Genomic DNA, 21207 nt, shown 5'->3' with positions numbered 1-21207 from the left:
ACCACCTTAGTAGTTGCCATAGTTCAGTGATGCAATCAACAAACATATTTCTCAGGTTGGTAATATGGCCTCAGTGTCTGTTTTCTAACTTACATTCAGGTACCTCCTCTCAGAAGCAATTTGTGTCTCCTAAAAAAGTACTGGAAACAAGTCTGCTTAACAAAGTACAGAACAGCTGAAGGTCATTTGGGAATCTGTGATTGTCTTAATGATTTTATTTTCCCCAGACAGCCAAAGCAAGATAATTAGAGAAAATAGCAGCTCAGGTAACACCTGAAGATAATTTCACCCTTCTCTAATCACCTGGCACAGTAGATTTATTACGTTAGTCTACATTCTTGAAGTCAATAGAAAAGTTACTACAGCTTTTAAATTCTGGTTAAGAGTAAGGATTCCATAAAGACACGAGAGTAGTTACGACAGTAACATTTACTTCAAATAATATTAATTGCCCAGAGATACAATGAAAATGATGACATCTGTCTGTAACTTGGAATACTTGAGGTGATTTCCACTGAGATCTCACTCCTGGTGTTCTTCTTCAGCGATGCAATGTTGTAACCTAGGTTTGTTAGGGCTGTGTTCCGTCAGCCAGTCAGCAAGCCACGTCTGTGTAACAACAACAAAAAATTCAACACCTTCTGTGGTTCTTTTTGTTTGTTTGTTTTCTCTACGAAGTGTAAGAAAAGCAATTTGAAGCATTATTTGAAGCCTCTGACACACAGTCCTACAGTGCTGTAAAATGAAGTCCTTACAGGAAACAAGAAAAAAAAAAAAAGCCTGATTTTTTCTAGATGTTCTTTTGAATCTTCACCACTTATATTGCTTTCAAATAACTCACACCCTTTGGCTGAGACAACCTCAGTGCTGCTAGAAACTATTTCTGAGTGGACTGACGGTGGTTTTTTATTTCTGAAGATTTCACAAGGAACAAACAAGAGATTAAAATCAGCCTAAATTCAGTTCATGGGAGAAAAACACCTAAATATGTGAACAGAGTATAGAAAAAAATGCTCCATCAATTTCCTTGTGAATCACCTGGTAGAATCAAGCTGAAGAGCAATAGCCAACGTATATTTCTCAAGTACAGCAATATCAAATCAAGCTTATTTTCCTTTTGTGACAAGGTCACAGACATTAAGAACGTGGAAGAAAGAATTAATACATTTCTATTGGCATATAGCTTTCTCACAAGAAGGATGAGGAAAATGGTCTGGTGAAGTTATTAATTCTAGCTACTTAACTGGCCAAAACAAATGTGCTCAGAGCGCAGAGATAATTGAAAACAAAGAAACAAAATGATTTAAGGAAGTGTGGCCTACGAGTTAAGATAGAGGAAAGAAAAAATAGGAGTTTTTTTATTATTATATATTATATATTATTTTATATATTTATATTAATATTATTATATTATATTTATTTATTTATATTATTATATATATTTATTATTTATGAAGAAATGACTGGGAAAAAAAAAAAAAAAAGGAGAGACAAGGACAGCCTTCAAACAGGCAATAGATTGCTGCAAAAGAGAGGAGATGTTACATTGTCTCCAATGTCCTCTGGGGACACCAAAGCAAAACAAACCAAAACAAAAATGTCTTGGGTTTAAAACTGGAGCACAGGAGACTTAGGCTAACTTCTAGTGAAAGGTTTTCAGCTGTATATAATTCAGCACTGAAACAGATCGCCTGGGGAGGCACATTCTCCATCATTTGGAGTGCTGAAGAACAGGCCAGACAAATGTTTGCTAGGAATGGTTGTGTACAATTGGTTTGGCCTTAGGGCAAAGGGATGGATGAAGTGGCTGCTTCAGGGACACTGCATCTCAGTGTCTTAGATTTCAGTGGTCACAGTGCCTGACATACAAAGTGAGCAGGCTGTAAAGCTGGAGCAGTTACAGTACATTTAATCTGACACGGGTCACAGACACACCTCAGAATGCTCTTAAGGTCTTTTTCTCTGCAGTGTCTCTTGTGGGAAAATGCAGTGTGGATTAAAAGAGGGTTAATAATGCAGAATGCACCACAACTCCCAGTAAATCATCACACTGATTAATTTTCCACGTTCCTGAGTATGTATAGTGTGAATTACTTGAATTTTAAGAATACTCCAAGTAAAAAAATAAAAAACAACTGCATTTTCCAGATGAAAGAAAGCTAATTTTATTTAGGCACCAAAGAGAAAAACCCAATAAATTAACCCTTCCTCCCCCCCCAATAAGAACTACAGTTCATACGAAATCTTTTTTTTCCTTGAGATCTCCTTTAAAGGAGGGCAAGACGTATCGACTTATTAAATAGAAAGGGTTAAGATGACATAATTTTCTAGAGGCCAGTTTGATTATTCAAGATGGGTTTTACTCAGCAGAATCGTAATTAGTTTTCCTGGTGAGCTGTGGGGGCAGCCCATGTAACTGTTATCAGTGCCATAGTCAAGATAATTGTTCATCCTGAAGAAAGATTAGGTTGGTATTATTAAATTAACCATAGTGATGAAGTAAAGGCAGCCTTGCTAAGAACTCTACAGTGTTTTACTCAAGCATGTAACTACTACCAGATTGATTAGCATCGAAGTAAGCTTACCTAGAATCTATGATGAGAGCTATTTCATCTCAAACTTACCTCAGAAATGTTAAAGTAAAAACTTTCTCTTGGCATTATATAATACCACCTATTTGCTTTTCCAGACATGTGTAACAACTGTGTTGGCAATAGTTTTATCGATGTCACCTAAAATGACTATTTCATAAAAGAGGATTTCATACAGCCTTGGCCCTCGTCTCATCTGTTAACAAACAAATCAACTTCTTGAAAGGCAAATGCTATCTGACTACCTCATTAGCAGTTAACTGAAACAGCACAGCTCTTTTGCAAAAGAGAAGCTTATATATATACAGAGAGCATGACTATCAGTGTAAAACAAACATATCACAAAGCATACAGCGCAGTGCTGATATACCATACCATTGGATCTGCTGGCTTCTCTTTACAAAGTGCAGTGAGCCCAGCTAGTAACGTAGGTTTTATGTGAAGATTCAAGTAATCTCTAGCTCTTTGTCCAGCTGGAATTGGCTCCGAGATCACTGTGAAGAGCAACCACAGGCATTGGAAAGCAACTTATAGAATGATCAAAGAAGGCCTTCTTTCATAGGTTGTTTATAGTAACATTAAGGTAAATGGAGGCTCATCTAAGTTAATAGTATATAATAGTTTATGAAGATTTTCACACAACAAACTGCAAAGAAACCATTTAAACCCCTTTACAATGTCACTGAGGAAATCTTTCTAATTTTAGCCAGTTAGGAGAGGGGAGAAACTCAGACTATCTGGAGTAACATCTGTATCTGTGAAGATTCATTAGGAGGTAGGAAAGCAAGAATATATTCCGTATTGATTACTTCCTTCTTGCAGTGTGGCTCTGAAAACACCAAAAAAATCTCATGTTAAGTCTAGCTTTGCTAGCAAATATGAAGACTCATGGTTTAGACAAGGTAAGGTAGGAAATATAACAAGCTTTTCTAGTCAGTTCCCCTTGCATCTTTCTGTCAAAGACTAAAATCATAATTGAAATGTTACTTTATAAACAAGAGACCATTTCCCAGTCTTTCCAGGTACTATGGTCCATTTCTCTAGCATTTACCTTAGGAAAAGCACCTGTCATGTGAGTGAACAGTTGCTGTTGAACAGACACTGCTCAGCCTGAGCCCAAGCGGGATCTTCTCAAGCCAACAGGAGTTCCTGGTCTGATCACCGCCAGAAGAACATGCTGGAGTATAATAGCTTCCAGTTTTATTTGCAGTTTTATCTGCTCCCGTTCCCAAACCATGGAGTTTGAAAAGTAGAAGCACTCACTGTAACTATAATGGCTCTTCAAATAGATATTGGTATGCTTTTTGCAGGAGAAAATACCAACATAAATAAATACACATTTGCACAAAGCAAACAAGCTGAACCCTTCTAAATTAAATTATATCTAGAGTCTGAACAGAGGCAATAAGAGAGAAGGATGCTATGCTCCCAAAGGCTGGCAACACATATATTTTTTGCATCATTTTACCTCCTGGAAACATGAATCGAATTTCTCTTTCTGCTGAGAATATGCTGAGACTGCCATGAAGTCCATTCCTCAGGTCATCAGTCCCATAGATCGCTCTTAAACTAAAAGCAAGAGAAAGAACTGCTGAGTGGGCAACTGCAAATACCTTTACAGTCCCTACAGTATAAAAGCAATACACATAAGCTATATAACAAGGCTGTGGTGTGATTTGTTTTGTTTTCAAACAAATTAAGTAGCAGATTAAAATTTGTGTTCACACATTCAGCATTCTCTGTAAAAAGGGTGAATTTTACATATGCAAAGGTGAAAACTTATGTTACAAACAAACTAAAGAGATAACACTAAAAATCCTTACCTCATTTGAAAGAGGGAGAGCAGTAGAAGGCAGAAGAAATTCTGATCTCATTTAAGAGAATGACAAAATCCTACTGAGTCCACCAAAATAATCCAGTGAGTTACCTGTGAGGGTGAGTCATCCTAGCTTTTATGCTGTTTGATGGTCCAAGCAATTCCTTCCAGTATGAGACTGCACGATGTCTGGCAAGAACCATAGCAACTGAAGGTCCAGAGCTCATATAGGCTGCTAAATTAGGAAAAAACATTTTTCCATACTGGTCTGCATAAAAGATGCTGCATTGCTCTGGGCTTAACTGGAGCTTCCGTTTCTGGGGAAAGTGTAAAACAGAAGAGAATGAAAAAAGCATGAAAAAAGCTTACTATTGAGCTAGTTTGCTACCTCAGGTACCACGCTGTTCTTTGGGGCAGTCACATTGTCAAGTGCAAGCTGAAGAGGTACAGAGTAACTTCCCAACTTAATCTGATTCTCTCAGATTTGGTCCTCCTCAAGATACAAAGCAACAAAAACCAAGAGGTTGCTATGTTAATTACATAGACAAATGCACTACTTGAGGAAAATGAAATCTTGGTGTACACAAATTGCAGTGTTTTAAAACCACTGGGTGACACAAAGTACAGTCAGGGCATAGCATACAAAACCCGAAAAGCATTACAAGAGCAGTGTTTAATTATTCATCTGTTGCAGAAGAGCATTCCACTTTTACAAAAGTTTCAGCCCACAGCATTAATTATACAATTGTTCCTTCTTTCATTCAGTGCTTCAGGACTTTCACAATAGCTATCCAGCCAGCAGGTAGCCAGAATTTAGGACAAGTGTAACAGGTTATCCACCTGTTACATGTTATCCACCAGAGGGCATGGGGCAGCATGAAGAGAAATAAACTTATTAAAAAGTGCTTTCTTTGAGCCTGCTCTAATGTGATACAAAGTACTAAACGTTCAGATTCCTATCAACCTCAATGTCAAAAGTTAATGACTGTAAACTTCTTCTCATTAAAACAAAACAAAACAACCTTCTAATCTTCTGATGAATTGCCTATAAATAAAACAACCAGAAACGAAGGGGAAGAAATTAAAAAAGAACAAGTTTGAAAAGAAGCATTTACAAAAGTAAAACATTAACGTTTTGGGAAAATATATACATATAATACTTGTATCTAGAAGCCTGATTGCTGCTCACCCAGTGCCCTCAAAGTCCAGTGCCGTGGCCAAGGCGCTGTCGGCCGAGGAGGAGGGGGAGCAGGAGGAAGAGAAGGCAGAACACGATGAGGACGACAGCGGCACCCAGCGACCGCCCCAGCCCCGCTGGGTAACATGGAAGAGGGTTGGTTTTTTCGGGTTTTTTTTTCGTTTTTTTTTTCGTTTTTATTTTTTTCCCCCCGCTTGTGATCATTTCTAAAGGAAAGTTAAGAAGAGCAAAGACTTCCTGCCAAAGTAGTATTACTGGCTCCTGCTGAAGATAGCCCTTACTTCATATCTCTTACCTCAAAATAACCTGAGGATTCTGAATTATTTTAACAGATTTTTTTTTTTCCATCTGTTCTTAGAGAATGTACAAAGAGCTCCCTGAATGAGGGCCTAGAGTATGCATGTCCTTGCTAGCTAAAGGCAAATCTTTATCTTAACCCAGTCTCCACCAAGAATCACGGCCTGGATGCTTTCCAAGTGACAGAGGGGGTTGCACCAGTGCTCTGCGCAGCATCCCCCCAATCACATTGTTAGGTCCAAAACCATAAAGGACAAACTCAGTCAGACCTATTTAAGTAGAACATTTGTAATGCTTTTAAAGCCCTTTTAGGATAAAAACACTGGGAACAAGAAAAAGCACTTCGGTCCACAACCTGCCATTTAAATCTGGAAGCATCTACTTGGCAAATGGGTATATGACACACTGATATTAGAAGGGGATCTCTCTAAAGAGTTACTTTGGAGCACCCACCCATCTGCTACGAACTGCTAAACCCAGTTTATTAAGGAAGTAGGGGATCTCTTCTGGCCAGCAAAATCGTTTGTGTGCTCTCTTCCATGTCACGCACCAACAAAATGTATCCTCAAAGAATGTGGGAGTTGTGTCTGATGACACGAAAAATATAAACTGATTTTTTTTTTACAACAAAAGCTTTTAATTATTGAACTGACTGGTGAAAGTTAAGACAATTGATGTGACTCACAAACTGCAGCTGTTATCTACGGAACACAGCCTTTTACCTGGATAATCATGAATCCAGATCTGAGGATGAGATCCTCTATCTCTTCCTCCTTCGCTACAACATCAGGTTTGATGAGAGCCAGTGTTTTTTCCACAAAAATCTGAGGTTCGGGCATTAGCATCTGCATCTTTGCTTCTAGATTAGAAGCCGGGTGCTTCTTTGTCCTGCAATGACATCAGTTAATGACATTTGGGGTTTGCCTACCACGCAGTCACCTGCAGCCACACTCAGTGCACACCCAGGAAGGAAGCAGGACGTCCTCATTTCAGACCTGGACTAGTTAGCATCCCGTAATTCACGCTCCCATCTTCAGTAAAGGAATGTTTTGTAGAAAATAAGCCAAAATTAAGCATTGTTAGCCAATCGTGAATTATAAACTCTTCTAAAACATCTCTAACTCAGACCATGCACGAGCAGAAGCATGGCTATGCACAGAGATCAGCGAGATATGATGCTCCAGCATTTCTCCCCGAGCAGTGGAAGCAGTGTGGTTTCCTGCAGAACTGTGCCCTTCTCCCCCGTGCCCGTGGGTCTCCGAGGAGACAAGGCTGAAAACACACGAACCCACGCGGAAAGCCTGCAGCTACCGACCTGGAACCACGGCTCCCGGTCACGGCCTCCAGAGGTCCCGCCGCGCGCGCCAAGCCGCCATGCCGCGCAGCTCCCCGTTGCTAAGCGACGGCGGGGCCGGGCGGGCAGCGGGCTCAGCGGCCACAAGATGGCCTCCGCGGCCCTCGCGGCGGGCGGCTGCGTGCGTGTGGGGGGGGGGAGCAGAAATGGCGGCCCGGGAGCGGCGCGCCCTCGGCTCGCCTCACAGCCCGCGGCAACCGCGCTTTCCGGACCTCGTTTGCCCTTTTCTGAGCGTCTGGTGTGATAAGAAAATAAAAAAGGGAGTAAATCGGTTTGGGCAGAAGGTTTCGGGGGATCTGTTGCGTTGTTAATTCTGAGACGCAGCTTTCTGTCGATTTTACTCCACGCTGGAAGCACAATCTCACGGCAGACCCTCATAAGCAGAGGTCACGCTGTTGGACGGGTATTTTGGAACAGAAATAAACGTCTGAGTGCAGAAGCAGGTTGTTTACACATCGCTGTGCGGTGGCAGCACGCACAGCACTTCCTGTTTATTTCCCGTCCGATCTGCCCTGGGACGCAGCTCACAGCCGAGCAGGCACTGACCTGAATTCCCAGCTCTAGAATACAGTTTCTCAGCACTTTGGATTGAAAGGCATTTTCTCCCCGGTGTGACTCGGTTGCAACACAGAAACAAGCAGCCTGCCGCCCCGCTGAGGCCTGCCGGCGGCTATCGGCAAGGCACAGCCCGGCGGCTGCGATAACGCCCGCACCAGCCCATGGACTGCTCACTTTTGGGCCTCGTCTGCTGCCGTGTGATGTTTACCAAAAACGATGTGATCCCAGGCAGTCTGTTTGTCACATCCAGCTGGAATGGCCTGTCACATTCGAGCCCTTGGGGTGAGATGGACAAAGAGACAAGTGCTCATGTATATGGGCTTCATTTCTTTTTATTGAAAACAGGCTGAAAGTTGATACAAAGGTGAAAGGGCAGAAGGCAAAACACTTAGAGAGCCATAGGTGCAATATTGCGTAGTAATGGTCAGCAGAAGAAATGAAAGTTAAGGCTTGAACAATTCAGATATAGACTGATTTTGCTAATACAGGCATACGATGTTGGCTTCTTTAACAACAGTTAACAACAGTGGAGTTGAAGATACTGTAAATGCAGCAACTACTCACAGATAAGGAAAAGAAGTGTTTTATGAGAAATAAATTCCTAGAAAGATTTGCGAGTTCATCTACTTTTTCTTTTAGTTCAGGGTTAATTTGGCAAGAGCTGTTCCTTGGCAAAGTAAATGCTTACAAGGCTGACAGGCTGACCCTGGGTTTAGCAGCTCAAAAAGCTCCTCAGCACCAGTGAATATTTCAGATTATTACATAAGAAATATTGAATTTAATATCCTCACAAAGTACTGCTGACTTTTTGATCACTTGCAATTTCTTCAGTGTGTGCATTTTGCTCCCAGTTAACCAAGATAGGAAAAAAGTATATCAATATCCGTCTGTGCATCCTTATCTGCTGAAGCTTCCCCACGAGCAGCATCCTGTGCACTTCACTCCTTCCCCCATCCTTCTGTGTCAGAATTTCTCCTCCTTGCTGTTTCCAGAAGCATTTCTGGAGGGCGGAGATCATCTAATTTTAGCAGCTCGGAGAATCCTCTGCTCTCCAATGAGCGAGCTGCTGCATCTGAAGCGGCAGCCAATTACCCGGGGTTTCCTCCTGCTGCACTTCCCACGACCGTTTAATAATGCAGAGTTACACATTTAAAGGGGCCTCCACACTAATAGAAAATAACAGTGTGTCCCCTAACAAAGAAGTAGCTTTATACAGTAAGACTATCTCAGAGGTTTCTTCTAAATCCTTGGATTCCATAAACCCGACCTTTTAACCCTGTGTTGATACTGTTACTGTACGCAGGTTATCTTTGTAGTGCTTGAGAAGCTATTTCTAATAACTAAAAGGCTGGTTTGAAGCATTGTCTCTAACTTCTGTAGCCCAGGGATGTTACTATGGGCTAAGAAAAGAAACAAACAAAACCTGAAATTTTAATTACAATGCAACAAACCATTACAGTTCTGAATACTTCTCTGGGCATAGCTTGGCTGCTGTATCTGATCTGTTAAGCGGTTTAACAAGCCTTGCTTGTCTTATTTTTAGCTGGCATGGAATATAATAACATTAAGATGATGGTTGCAGATGCATTTGCATTCTAGTAACAAATAAATAACTTCTTAAAGAAAAAATACTGTTTTAGAACTTTGAATTCCAATACTGCAAGAAGATGGACAAAATATTTACTGGGGGATTGTTCATTAAAAAAAGAAAGAAGGAGGAAAAACAAAATGATGTAAAATTGCACGGGATAATGCAAAATAATAAAGAAAAGTTAAAGAGTAATACTGGCTAGTTTCACTGATTAAAAATGAAACTTACACATTTAGCTTTACATGCATTTTAATGTCAAGCATGAAAAAAAAAAAAGTAGTAATAATTTCCTGGTTATTCATTTGCCACACAAACAACTTCTGTCCACCACTGACACCATTTTTTTCGTTTCTGTCTCCCACGATAAAGGCTGGGATACCTACATGCAGTACCAGCTTACCTCCATAACCTGCTTCATCCGTGCTTGCTCTTGCAGTGCAAAGAGTCTTTGACGGAAATCCTGTGACCAAGCTGACTTCCGCTCCTGCAAGCCCGCTCCCTCCTCCATTTCTTACAGCTAAACAATTCTGCTGCAGCTTGCCTGCATGCCTGTAATCCTAGCTAACTTTTTATTGCTTTTGACTAACCCAATTCAAGCCTTCATTTCTGCTGTCATGTATTTGCTATGTCACAATTTTCTTTACATATGTTATTATTTCTACAAGACTCTAAGTAATAACAAACTTCTTATGTACACATCCTCTGTAACTCCATCAAGTGCTCTACTGTCCCTCTTCCATTTTATTTCCTGATCACCCTCATGCCCCCTCTTCCATACGTTCACAGCTTTTATCATACACTCTGCTCTGACCCCCAGCATCCACACAGATGCACTTCAACCTCTTGTACATCAATCAATTAATTCAATATAATCCTTCCGTAGAAGCACCTCTTCTCATGTTTTTAAGTCTTCCAACCACACCTCCTATCTGGTTGCAGACAGGAGATGTGGTTGGAATTCACTTCAAACACAGTTTTGCTTCCTTTACTCATCTAAAAGCTTCTCAACACATCTTAAACCAAACTCTTTTGTCTCTGGTCACTTTTAGCATAGCTAGCTTTCCTGTTACCTTAGCTTTTGCAATTATTCTCACATATTGCTTTTTCCCCAGCCTGGCACAGCAATAGCTTCCCTTGTGTTTCTTTTCCGTGTCTGCAAGAACACCAGTGAACTCTGCTATAATTTCTCTCCTCCCTTCCCTTCTAGCTCATAGCTCATTGTGCTAATTGACAAATACAGATATGATTGCCTCATATTACTGTCTCCTTTCAAACTTAAGGTGTTCCCATTGCAATTTACTGTCATGTAATGAGCGTGTGCTAGATAAATGATCTGGCTGAAAACCAAACACTTTTCAGCTGAGTTATTTTACAACTAACTGTGCAAAGGAGTAGGTGGAACTTCACAGCCAGGAATGGGAGTTTTAGATTCAGATTAGTCCAAACTGCTGTGACTTCTGTGAGTCACTGATGTGGCTGGGTATCTTGCACAAGCCCTCCTCATCTCAGTTACTGCTGATATCTTTTTCTCTGATCACAACATATAAATCATTCTCTTCCACTCAGATTTTTTTTTTTTTTTGTGAGTGTATTTTATTTTGTAGACCATCTTTTTATGTCAATTCTCTATGTCTTTCCACATCAAGTATTTTCTGCTCCACACAAAACATTTGGTTTTCATTTGTAAGCCCATACACATATTGATCAAGTTCTATTTACCTTTTGTTCCACAAACAATAGCTCCTACAATGTAAATCATCTAAAGCAATTGAATTCTACTAAGCCGTTTTAAAGTAAAGACTCTCCTGCTCAATTCCATGATTTTGCTTAGGATGCATTCATGTTGAATACCTGTCGAGACTAGCATAGGCTTCCTGTTCTCTCTAAAGCTCCTACTCATCTGTACATGGGCATAGCATGTGGATACTGTATATAGATACTAGACACTTACCCTTTACTTCTTAAATATATATCTCTACCTTATTTCTAGCATAAAATAGAGATAGTAGTGGAAATTGCTTTTCGGAATTGCCAAGCTGAGAGACTGAAATGGGATTGACCAGAAGAAATCAACAGTTGGAAGAGATTACAGATCTGAAGAAAGCGTTGTTAAGCACATCCATGCAAGAGCTACAAAAGGAAAGCAGATAGTTCAGCAAAGCAAAAAAAAAAAAAGAAAAAAAAAAAAAAAAAAAAAGAGAGAGAGAAAGAAAGGAAATGGAAACCTATGGAGAACTGCAAATCAAACAATAAATCATGCAAGTCCTTAGCAAGGCTTGATAAAATACAAAAGAGATATTCAGAGCAATGACTTTTGCAGAGAAATTAATACACTATATCATTAAAACCACCCAGATTACATCCATCATCTGAACCTAAGCTTAGACAACAGAGTTTCATAAACTGCCACCCATTTTGGTCTACTCTTGCTGCTGGTCTATACACTTTTAATTTCAGAGCACACTTCTGCATTCAGCTGCCACAAATATAAAAACCTGGAAGAAAGAAAGTAGTTAGTGAAGCTTAGCAGTACTTATCTTTTCATCCACCCCATTTAAGTCCAGCTGCAGACATCAGTTCAGTCTTAGCTTCCCCCTCTGTGACTTAAGCAAATGCAGGATAATTTCCAATTGAAGCAAGCTGATGGTTCTGTATAAATTAACACATACAGGTGATAGCAGCTTTAGGTACAGATCTGATTACAATCTAAGCCAAGGAAGCCTGAAAGAAGCCAACAGAAGATCTCTTGCTGGATGTGGGGTAAGTTTCCTCAAGATGATACAAATTAGGGAAAAGAACACCTTACAACAACAACAACAATCTTTGTTTCTAATTATACTTAAAATTTAGTATTAGAAAAAAAACTTTAAAGGCACAGTCTTGTAAAGGTAAGTATCTTTACCAGAAAAGAGGTACACAACCTGTTCTACAGAATCACAATTTTCAAGCCTGCTAGTTAGATGCTCTTTCTATCGTTCTTACTGGATGTGACCTCATATAACAGTTTCATAAACTTTACAATTAAGAGATGGTTGTGGAGCTTGTTGCTCATTTAGATCACCTATTTTCAGATTGTCTTAATACTTTTCAAATTGTGAGCAGCAAAACATAAGGGGAAAAAAAAATGATGGAAGCAAATAGTTATGTCCAAGGATTTAAACTTGAGAATTTGTAAGAAAACCTGTTACAATTCCAGTAAGAAATAGGAAGCAGTTTTGCTTGCATGGGAATCAAAGCAGAATGCTCAGCCTGAACCAGTTAACATGGCTCTCATGTCAAGTACCACAAACAGCAAAGCAACCAGTGGCTTCAAATTCCTGCTCGTGGATCTTTATATGATATGATCTTTACAATACTGAGTATGATATATATACTTTTTGTTCCTCTTAAGATGTCTGACTTATAGATTAAAACTGTTTTTAAGCTGAAAAAAAAAAATTAGCTTCTTAATCTGAATGTGCTGCATTGACTTTATTTAGTAAACATCTTTAATGCTCTACCCACATTGTGCTGCATATAAAACCAAATATCCCACAGTGTGTTGTGATTTTAGCAAGGTGCTACTTCGATCTCACACAGGATAGAAGTTGGCCTAAAAGTGGTTTGCTGAAGAACAGCCTGGATCCTGGACTTCATAGCTTGCAGAATAAAGGTAAATAGTGCTGCTTGTCTTCATTACACCATGCGCACTTCCTGAATTGTAGCAATGGTGCAGGTAAGCTGGGCCAGAGGATATATTTGACAGAGGGTGGGACGCTCCATTACATTTACATTTATCACTGCAAAAAGTTAAACTGTTACTTTTAGCACCACCAGCAAAGGGTTTCATGCGTCTGAATTGTTTTAAAGAGGCGGTAGCAATCTTTGGCTCTCCATCTGAAAGCTGAGCTCCGTGCCTTTGCTGCAGACAAATGAGATATTAGGGATGGTACATTGCACAAGAATTTAAAGCACAAACACAAGGAGCGTTGTCTCCTGCCCTCCTCACGCGGGCATTGCCAGCAGAGCCGGTACATCCTTGGGCAAAAAGAGCGCCGGCCCGGGCCCGCTCAGGGCTCCAGCTCCGGGTTATGTAATACCGACTCCAGGTTTCCACCAAGAAAACAAACTCCGGCCTTCTCTGTTGCAAAACCAGCAGAGCTGGAAACATGTAGTAAACCTCTCTCCCTGGAGTGACTGAGTCAGCGCGCACCGCACCTTCACGGAGCGGCGCCAGGAAACGCAGCGGCGCTGCCATAACCGCGACTCACCGGGACGGGAGCGCTTTGCGGCGGACCGTTAGGAGGCTGCTGCGGGCAACAGCCATCGCCTCACGCGGGCGTTGCGCCTCTGGGGCTGGGCTTCACGCCCGGTCTGTTATCGGGAAGCGCCTCGAGAGAATAACGCAGTTGTAAGTGAGCGCGGCAGCCACCCGCACGCCCGCTTCTCCACGGGCGCACGGAGCCGTGGACGCTGAGGTGAGAGGCGCGAAGCCCCCGCACGCGCTTTCCCCCACAACTCGGTCCCGCGGGCCGCCATTCGCCTCACCCCGCGCGCCCCGCCCGCCCAGCGCCGCGGAACCAATAGGAGCTCCCGAATCTTACGAGTGACAAAGAGCGACGGCCAGCCAGGAGACGTCTTGTTGCTGTGTGGCCCAGGCTCCGGCGGTATAAAGGCGGCCACGCGTTAAAGCTTCGGGCCGGAGAGTACGTGTCTCGGGGGGAGGAGGAGGTGGCGGCGGGGCCGGTGCGGAGCAGCCGAGCACCGTGGGGGATTTTAATCCGATTCCGGCCGGCCCGGATTTTATCGCGAGCGGCTTTTAAAGTGAGTAGGGGCGGGCGGCGGCACGCGGGGGGAGGGGCGGCAGCGGACCGGATCAGACCGGCCCAGCCCTGCGGGGGGAGCGGCCTCGCTGACCGCCGGCCCCGTTGGTCTCTTGTAGGCGCCTCACGTCCCTCTCGCCTCTGCGGACGGGGCAGCATGTCCGAAGCGGAGCAGCAGTTGGCGGCCGCCGCCGGCGCCACCCAGAACGGACACGAAGCGGCTGAGAGCTCCGGGGAGCAGCAGCAGGCCGACACCGGCGGGGCCTCGGCGGCTTCGGCGGGCGCGGCGACGGCGGCGGCGGCGGCGGGAACGGCGGCGGCGGGAGCCGGTCCTGCGGCGGGGACGGCGGGGGTGGCCGCCAGCCAGAACGGGGCCGAAGGCGACCAGATCAACGCCAGCAAGAACGAGGAGGACGCGGGGTAAGCGGCGGGCGGAAGGCGGGAGCGGGCCGCGCCCCCCCATCCCCGCCTCGGGCGCCATGTGCGGCGGCAGAGCGCGGCCTTGGGCCCGGCGCGGCCTTCGGGCGGGCGGAGCGTCCCGTCCGGCCCGGGCCCCGCGGGGGTGGACGGCGGGCGGCCCCGCGGCGCGGCGCTCGGGCGGGCGGCGGAAGGCGGCCCGCAGCGGCAGCGCTCCCTTTGTTCTGGAGCTGCCTTTTGTTGGCGCCATGTGGTGGCTGGGGGAGGGGCGGCCGCGGGCCCTCGCCGGCTCGCGCTGTAAAATGGAAGGGATTTCCCTCGGCGCGCCTCCCGCCTCGGCCGCTTTAAAGCAGAAGGGAGGAGGAAAGGAGCAGCTCGCTGCCCGCGGTGGTGGCTGCGAACTTAAGGGGCTTCGCGGAGAAATCCCGCCCGTCGGCAGAACGCGAGCGTGCTTTGTGTAGGGCGTGCGACATATCGGGGGTTGGAACCTGACGGTGGCAGTCTTAAGTATTTTGGGAGGAAGGAAGGGAAATGCAGCACGAGCAAAGTGATGTGCGGTGTGATGAAAAAGTAAGAGTGATTTCGGTTTACGTCTTCGCAGCATTGTCAGAAAACTGGTTATTAAGAGTGAACTGGTTATTAAAAGTGTTTTCTGGAGGACTCGGGAGTTCTGCTGCGTTTTAGTAGGAACATTCATACATGAAGAGACTAATTTATTTACGATCGCAGTCGATTCTTTTCTTACTTTTTGAATATGCACACTTGGCATGAGAACTACCTGCCTGTTTCTGCAGACTCTTTGTGAGCCTGGCTGCTCACATATTTAATTGGAACTTCCTTTGTTGTCACTGGGCCCCGAGTCGGAGGGTCGTTTGCCTGAGGCTGAACAGAGCTGAAGCTGCAGCAGTGCGATAGATTTCTGTTTATAAGGGAAGGAATAAGAGTTATACGAGCTTCCTGTAGCCTAGGGCCGGATGTGCCTTTTTTCACAGCATTTAAGGATTGAGGCCTACACCTGTGTAAGCTGTGTGAATTTTCTTTTGACATCCTTAGTGTGCAGCATTCTCTGAAAAGTGGATGATGTCCCGTTTGTCACACAGGATATGACAAATTTCAAACCCAAGCCTGTAAACTGAAGTCTCTAAAGAGAAAGAAACCAAGAATAATAATAATAAAAAAAAGCATAATTATTCATAGGGATTGTATTGAGTGAAAATTTTCAGCCTGTACACAAGACTTGCCCAAGGTAGAGTTCAGGACATAGGCAGTAAATACAGTTAGTGGCTGAAAATTGCTTTGATTTGTGTTGGTATTCTGGGGAGGGGAAAAAAGAGATTGCATTAGCAGTGCAATGTCCAGTTTGTGGCTGCTGAAGGGGAAGTGAAATACTAAGAATTGATCTTAATTTCAGAAGCTCTGTGCTGTGGTGTAGAAATATATGTAGATGTTGAGCATACCACTTTAAAAACCAGAAGGCTGTAAATCAGTGTGATATCTACTCCTGTGGTAAGCGATTATTTTAGCACTGGCAGTACCTGTGTGCAGTCCCATCCTTAGGGCATGCCTGAGCTGCCTGCAGATGAATTCCTGTCATCCCCCTTTTGAATTTCTCTTGGATCTGTTCTGTAGGAACATCTGGTAAAACCAGGGCATGCTGCTGAAAACAACTGTCAGTCTGTTTACGTTTTGCATGGTTGCTTGGTCAGTAAGCGATTTCAATGAGAATGGAGCCATCAAGTTACCTTTTATCTTTATTGAAACGTTTATTAAACTCTGGAAGGCCTTCTCTTTAAGGCCTCTGTTTTAAGGGCTGTACGAAGCACGGATGTGACTTAGGCCTTAAAGACTAAACTGCACTACTTAGTTGGGGGTGCAGCTGGATCTGAAAAATTACTGATTTAGCCTGTGAAGGATATGGTTTTCTCCAGTAAAATGAAAGAAGTCAAGCAAACAGATCAATCACTTTGCAGATCTTTTTCTCAAGTTGCTACTTGATCCTAAATGGATGCTGGTTTTGGCAGGTTAAAGTTACACATTAACACCAACAGCCAATTTTACTTAGATGTAGGCTAGTTTATAAATTGCTGCTAGCTTCTATTGCCAGATCATGGTTACCTCAGAACAGAGTAGTGACAACTTAAACTGCTTTAGTCTGCAGTTAGGTAAAAAGGCTCACATGCTTTTAAAAGCTCGGTTTGTTACCTTGGAAACTCTGAAAATAGAAAACAGTTGTGCTATTAATGGTATTATTTAAGTGAGGCATTTGAAAAGTGCCTTGTTGACTGATCTTAGTTTTGTTTAGTTTCAATTCTGTATTGCACTTGAGTAGTTTATAGTTCTTTGTGATACTTTAGAGGTAATTGTGTGGGAGTGTGGGTAGGGAAGAACTGTATCGTGGCCTCCCATGAAAGCAAAGACTGGCTTAATATTATCACACTGATGAAGATGGAACTAAATTCAGGAAGTGAGCAGGAAGAAGTGCACAGTGTATTTGTTAAGGCAGGTCCAAAGTCCCGTCTGTAGGAGACTGTTCTTAGCTGTCCCAGATGTCTCTTAAATCTCTCTTAAGTGATAAGGCTAATATTTTTACATTCATTTCTTCAAATTAAGACAGATCTGAAGTGTTTTGATTTTGGTGCCCTTTTCTAGCCCGAGTGCTTTCACAGCAGTATGTGTGACCTCAGTTCCTTTCAAAAAGGAAAAGGCAGTAATTGATAATCAATACTGCTTCATTGTAAGTAACAAAATGACAGCGGAAGAACAGAAGTTACTGGTGAGAAGCATTTGAAGCAATTTTTCCTGCTTTTTTCACAGGACCTCATAAATTTCAGTGTACTGTAATTCCCTCAAAGAAGAGGGAGGGGAAAAAGAAAAAAATCAAACAAAGTGTGGCCCTGTAGTGTTAGTTTTTGACAAGATGCAAAAGTGTTTAACCTTCAACAGTTGGACCTGTTCTGACAATGCTGCTGAGGCTTGTGCTGCTGTGAACATCTTCCTGCATGTGCTTTTCGGTAGTACTTCCTGAATCTAAACAGCTGTTCTCTTTGGAATTTCAGGAAAATGTTTGTTGGTGGCCTCAGTTGGGATACAAGCAAAAAAGACTTGAAAGACTACTTCACCAAGTTCGGTGAGGTAACTGACTGTACGATAAAGATGGACCCCAACACAGGGAGATCCAGAGGCTTTGGATTTATACTCTTCAAAGAACCTGGGAGTGTTGAAAAGGTGAGTTTAAGCTTTGTCCTCAATTTCTCAGATTCTTAAATTAGAGGGAAATTTTCTAGCTTAAGTTAATCTAATTAAATTGCCTTTTAGGTTCTGGAACAGAAAGAACACAGGCTAGATGGACGACTAATTGACCCCAAGAAGGCCATGGCAATGAAAAAGGATCCAGTGAAGAAAATATTTGTTGGTGGACTTAACCCCGAAGCCACAGAAGAGAAAATCAGGGAATACTTTGGCGAGTTTGGAGAGGTGTGTAATGCTATCTAACTGAACACTGAAATGCAGTATAGTTAACAGTTGCTGTTTAGATTACTATAGCTTGCAATTATTAGTAATTTCAGATGTGTCAAGCCTTTTGTAACTGATCCAGAGGCTTCTTATCTTGAAGCAAGGCAGGCATTGCACTAAATGCTTATGTTGCTAGTTAGATACCTCATTTGAACTCAAACCATTCTATTTTATGTTAAAATTCTTTTTAAGACTTGTAAAGTTAGTTGAAACCTCTGGTTTGAAAGCTAAGCTTCCTATGGGGAGAACACTGCAACTTCAGTGTTGCTTAATATGTATACATAAACTTACAGTTTTACTGTACCAAATGCTATGCTCTTTATTGTTCTGCTAAAATTTGAGCCTAAGACAGTATTTCATGTCTTTAGATTGAAGCAATTGAACTTCCAATGGATCCAAAGACCAACAAAAGGAGGGGGTTTGTGTTCATCACTTTCAAGGAAGAAGATCCAGTGAAGAAAGTTTTGGAGAAGAAATTCCATAACGTCAGTGGAAGCAAGGTAGAAACTTAGATTTGTGAATCTTTGACCAGGCTGTTAAGCAGAATACCACTGTCTTTACTCTGAAAAAGATTTTGTAAAGCTATGATTCCAGAGTACTCAAAATTCAATAAGGATAGCGTGCAATTTGCTGTATTTTCTGCTCTGTGTTCAGCCACAGAAGCTGCTAAGGTTCTTTGCCAGTATTTGTGGCTTTAATATTTATTAAGTGCTCTGGGCTTTTATAAGTAAAGGATTTAATTAATATAATTACATATGTATGGAGAAACTGGCTTGTTTATATATCAGTATGGTGATATAAGCCATCTGAATAGATTCATGTTCTATTTTTCATCATAGAGTAATTGCATAAATTCAAGGCTTACTGGTGCCTTATGCTGAAGGGCCCCTTGAACCTCATCAGCTGTCTGTGAGAACCACTGTAACAGTGGTGTGAGATGCTCTGGTTGTCTGATGCTGCTTATCTGTGGGAGTAGCTAATACAGGTTAAGGTGTCAAGCTTATGAGGACTGGAGGCAAATGATGTACTGGCTGGAAGGTGTCCCTCTTTTGCTTTGTGCTCAGTGCTAACCATCCATACACTAACTTCAGAGTCCTATCAGAACTTTTCATACAGCCCCACGTAGAAACTTGCATTGCATGTAGATTAAGACAAGATTACTTGACGCAACACAGAGTAAAGCTTTGGTCATTACCTGTTCATTTGGTTTGCCAGACTCTGTAGTTAGCCATAAAGTTCATAAAGAGGCAAAGGATTGGGTGTGAGAAGAACTAAGAAATCATATCATTAAGTCTCGCATCTGTGGCTTGTTTTTATCACAAGATAATAAAACCAGCACCTTACCTTAAAGCAGGATCCAGTGTGAAGAATTCTAAGCAAAGTTTCCTGAGGTACCATCGCAGGGTGGTGTTCCTCTCACTGCTTCATCTCCAACCATACACAGATCTAGGAAGTAGAAGCTGGCTGATAACTTGAAATAGAGCTTGGGGGCCAGTCCTGGAACTTTTAATTCCAGTCATTTTTAATTATCTGTAGTATTGGAGAAGTTATGTTTTCAACTGTTGGTGAAGTGTACTTCACAGTCCAACATACTCATAGTACAGGCTGCACGAAGGCTGCCAGGAAAACTCATTTGGCTTATTTTTCAGCCTTGTTGGTAGCTCTTCAGTCAGTGCAGCTCAGGTGAAGCAGTTCAGCAGCTTAGTCCTAGAGTTTGTGCAGACTGGGGGACAGCCTTGTAGCCACCATGCAGGCAGTAGTGGCTATGCTGAGGTGACCTCCCCACTTTCATGTGAGGAAACTGATGGTGGGGAAGGGGTGGCATAAAGTACTCTGATAGCAGTAGCTGGCTTGAATGGCAGGTAGTGACTGACTTACCTTGGCCTGAGCAGCATGATAAATCAGATGCTTCTGGATGTGCAGTAATACTGGCTGCGTGACAGGGAGCACAGCACAGCATGAACACCTTTGCCTCTAGAATAACCTCTGGCTTTCCTAGGTGGCTAGGTTTGAGCAGTGCTGTTTTAAGACAAGTAAGCACATTCCTCTTTATTCTTCCGTTTCAGTGCGAGATAAAGGTAGCACAGCCAAAAGAAGTATACCAGCAGCAACAGTTCAGTAGTGGTGGAGGAAGAGGTAGCTATGGAGGAAGAGGCAGAGGTGGAAGAGGTGGTGGTAAGTATTGCACACACTACTTTAGTATGGACACATTCAAACTAAGCTGTGTGTACTAAAATGGGATTTTGTGGATGGTTTTCCCTTCTATAGCTCAAAGTCAAAATTGGAATCAAGGTTATGGCAATTACTGGAACCAGGGTTATGGGAATCAAGGATACGGCTATCAGCAAGGTTATGGTGGCTATGGAGGCTATGATTATTCAGGATATGGGTATTATGGATATGGACCAGGCTATGATTACAGTAAGTAAAGAACTGTATTGGGTATAAGCAAGCGTAACTAATTAGCAGTTTAATGCATTTGTTCTCTTGTTCATAGGTCAAGGCAGTGCAAATTACGGGAAGACACCAAGGCGTGGTGGCCATCAGAATAACTACAAGCCATATTGATCAAACTTATTCAGGTATGCAGTGGCATGGTCTCTTTTGGAAAATGACTGCATAGGTTTTGTATACAATGCTGTAGATGGTATTTCAGTTCTGTACCAAATTTAACTTTACAATAAATTTCTATGGCCTGTTAAATGTGCATCTTACTTGGAAGAGCTCCTTGGAAATGTTTTACATGTTTAATACTTACAGATAACTAGTTGTTTAGACAGTGTGGTGTGTAAATTTCAGCCTTGCTGAAGATATTAATTAATGATTTTATTAATAGGTTAAACTGAAACTGATTTTGAGGGTCTGCTTAAAGCTGCAGCTCTGCATCTAGGGACTGCCTCTTGGAGTTAACTATGGACTCTGCATTACTCCAGTTGTACAGAAAGAGATGCATCTTTAGGGAACCAGTGTCACTTTCCACCTTTTTATTTTGTATTGTTTTTGTGTCATACATTTCCTGTAATGGAAGTGTTAATTTTACTGTACTTTTTGGTACCTTTTTGGAATCTAA

General features: G+C 42.5%; 2 protein-coding genes across 4 annotated transcripts; one reads left to right on the top strand and one right to left on the bottom strand.

The window, feature by feature from the left end:
* Positions 1-522: 522 nt before the first annotated feature.
* Positions 523-6753, bottom strand: NME5 (NME/NM23 family member 5; the record flags this gene model as incomplete). The annotated part of the gene is made up of 5 exons (XM_079542267.1): positions 523-609; positions 2967-3085; positions 4060-4160; positions 4519-4724; positions 6625-6753. The coding sequence occupies 5 exons, from the start codon at positions 6751-6753 to the stop codon at positions 523-525; spliced, it is 642 nt and encodes a 213-aa protein (XP_079398393.1).
* A 7611-nt stretch (positions 6754-14364) lies between these two features.
* On the top strand, positions 14365-20705 carry HNRNPAB (heterogeneous nuclear ribonucleoprotein A/B; the record flags this gene model as incomplete). 3 transcript variants are annotated; one of them, XM_079542149.1, is made up of 7 exons in its annotated part: positions 14365-14627; positions 17681-17849; positions 17940-18098; positions 18506-18637; positions 20204-20309; positions 20406-20558; positions 20635-20705. In XM_079542149.1, the coding sequence occupies 7 exons, from the start codon at positions 14365-14367 to the stop codon at positions 20703-20705; spliced, it is 1053 nt and encodes a 350-aa protein (XP_079398275.1). The 3 variants fall into 3 exon arrangements, with proteins under 3 accessions (XP_079398275.1, XP_079398274.1, XP_079398276.1); XM_079542148.1 differs by having other exon boundaries at positions 20204-20312; XM_079542150.1 differs by lacking the exon at positions 20406-20558 and having other exon boundaries at positions 20204-20312.
* Between the last annotated feature and the right edge of the window lie 502 nt (positions 20706-21207).

The sequence above is a fragment of the Tetrao urogallus genome (genome assembly GCF_951394365.1).
Source record: "Tetrao urogallus genome assembly, chromosome: 14".
In the NCBI taxonomy this organism is placed as follows: Eukaryota; Metazoa; Chordata; class Aves; order Galliformes; family Phasianidae; genus Tetrao; species Tetrao urogallus.
This window is presented reverse-complemented; position numbering and strand designations above follow the sequence as displayed.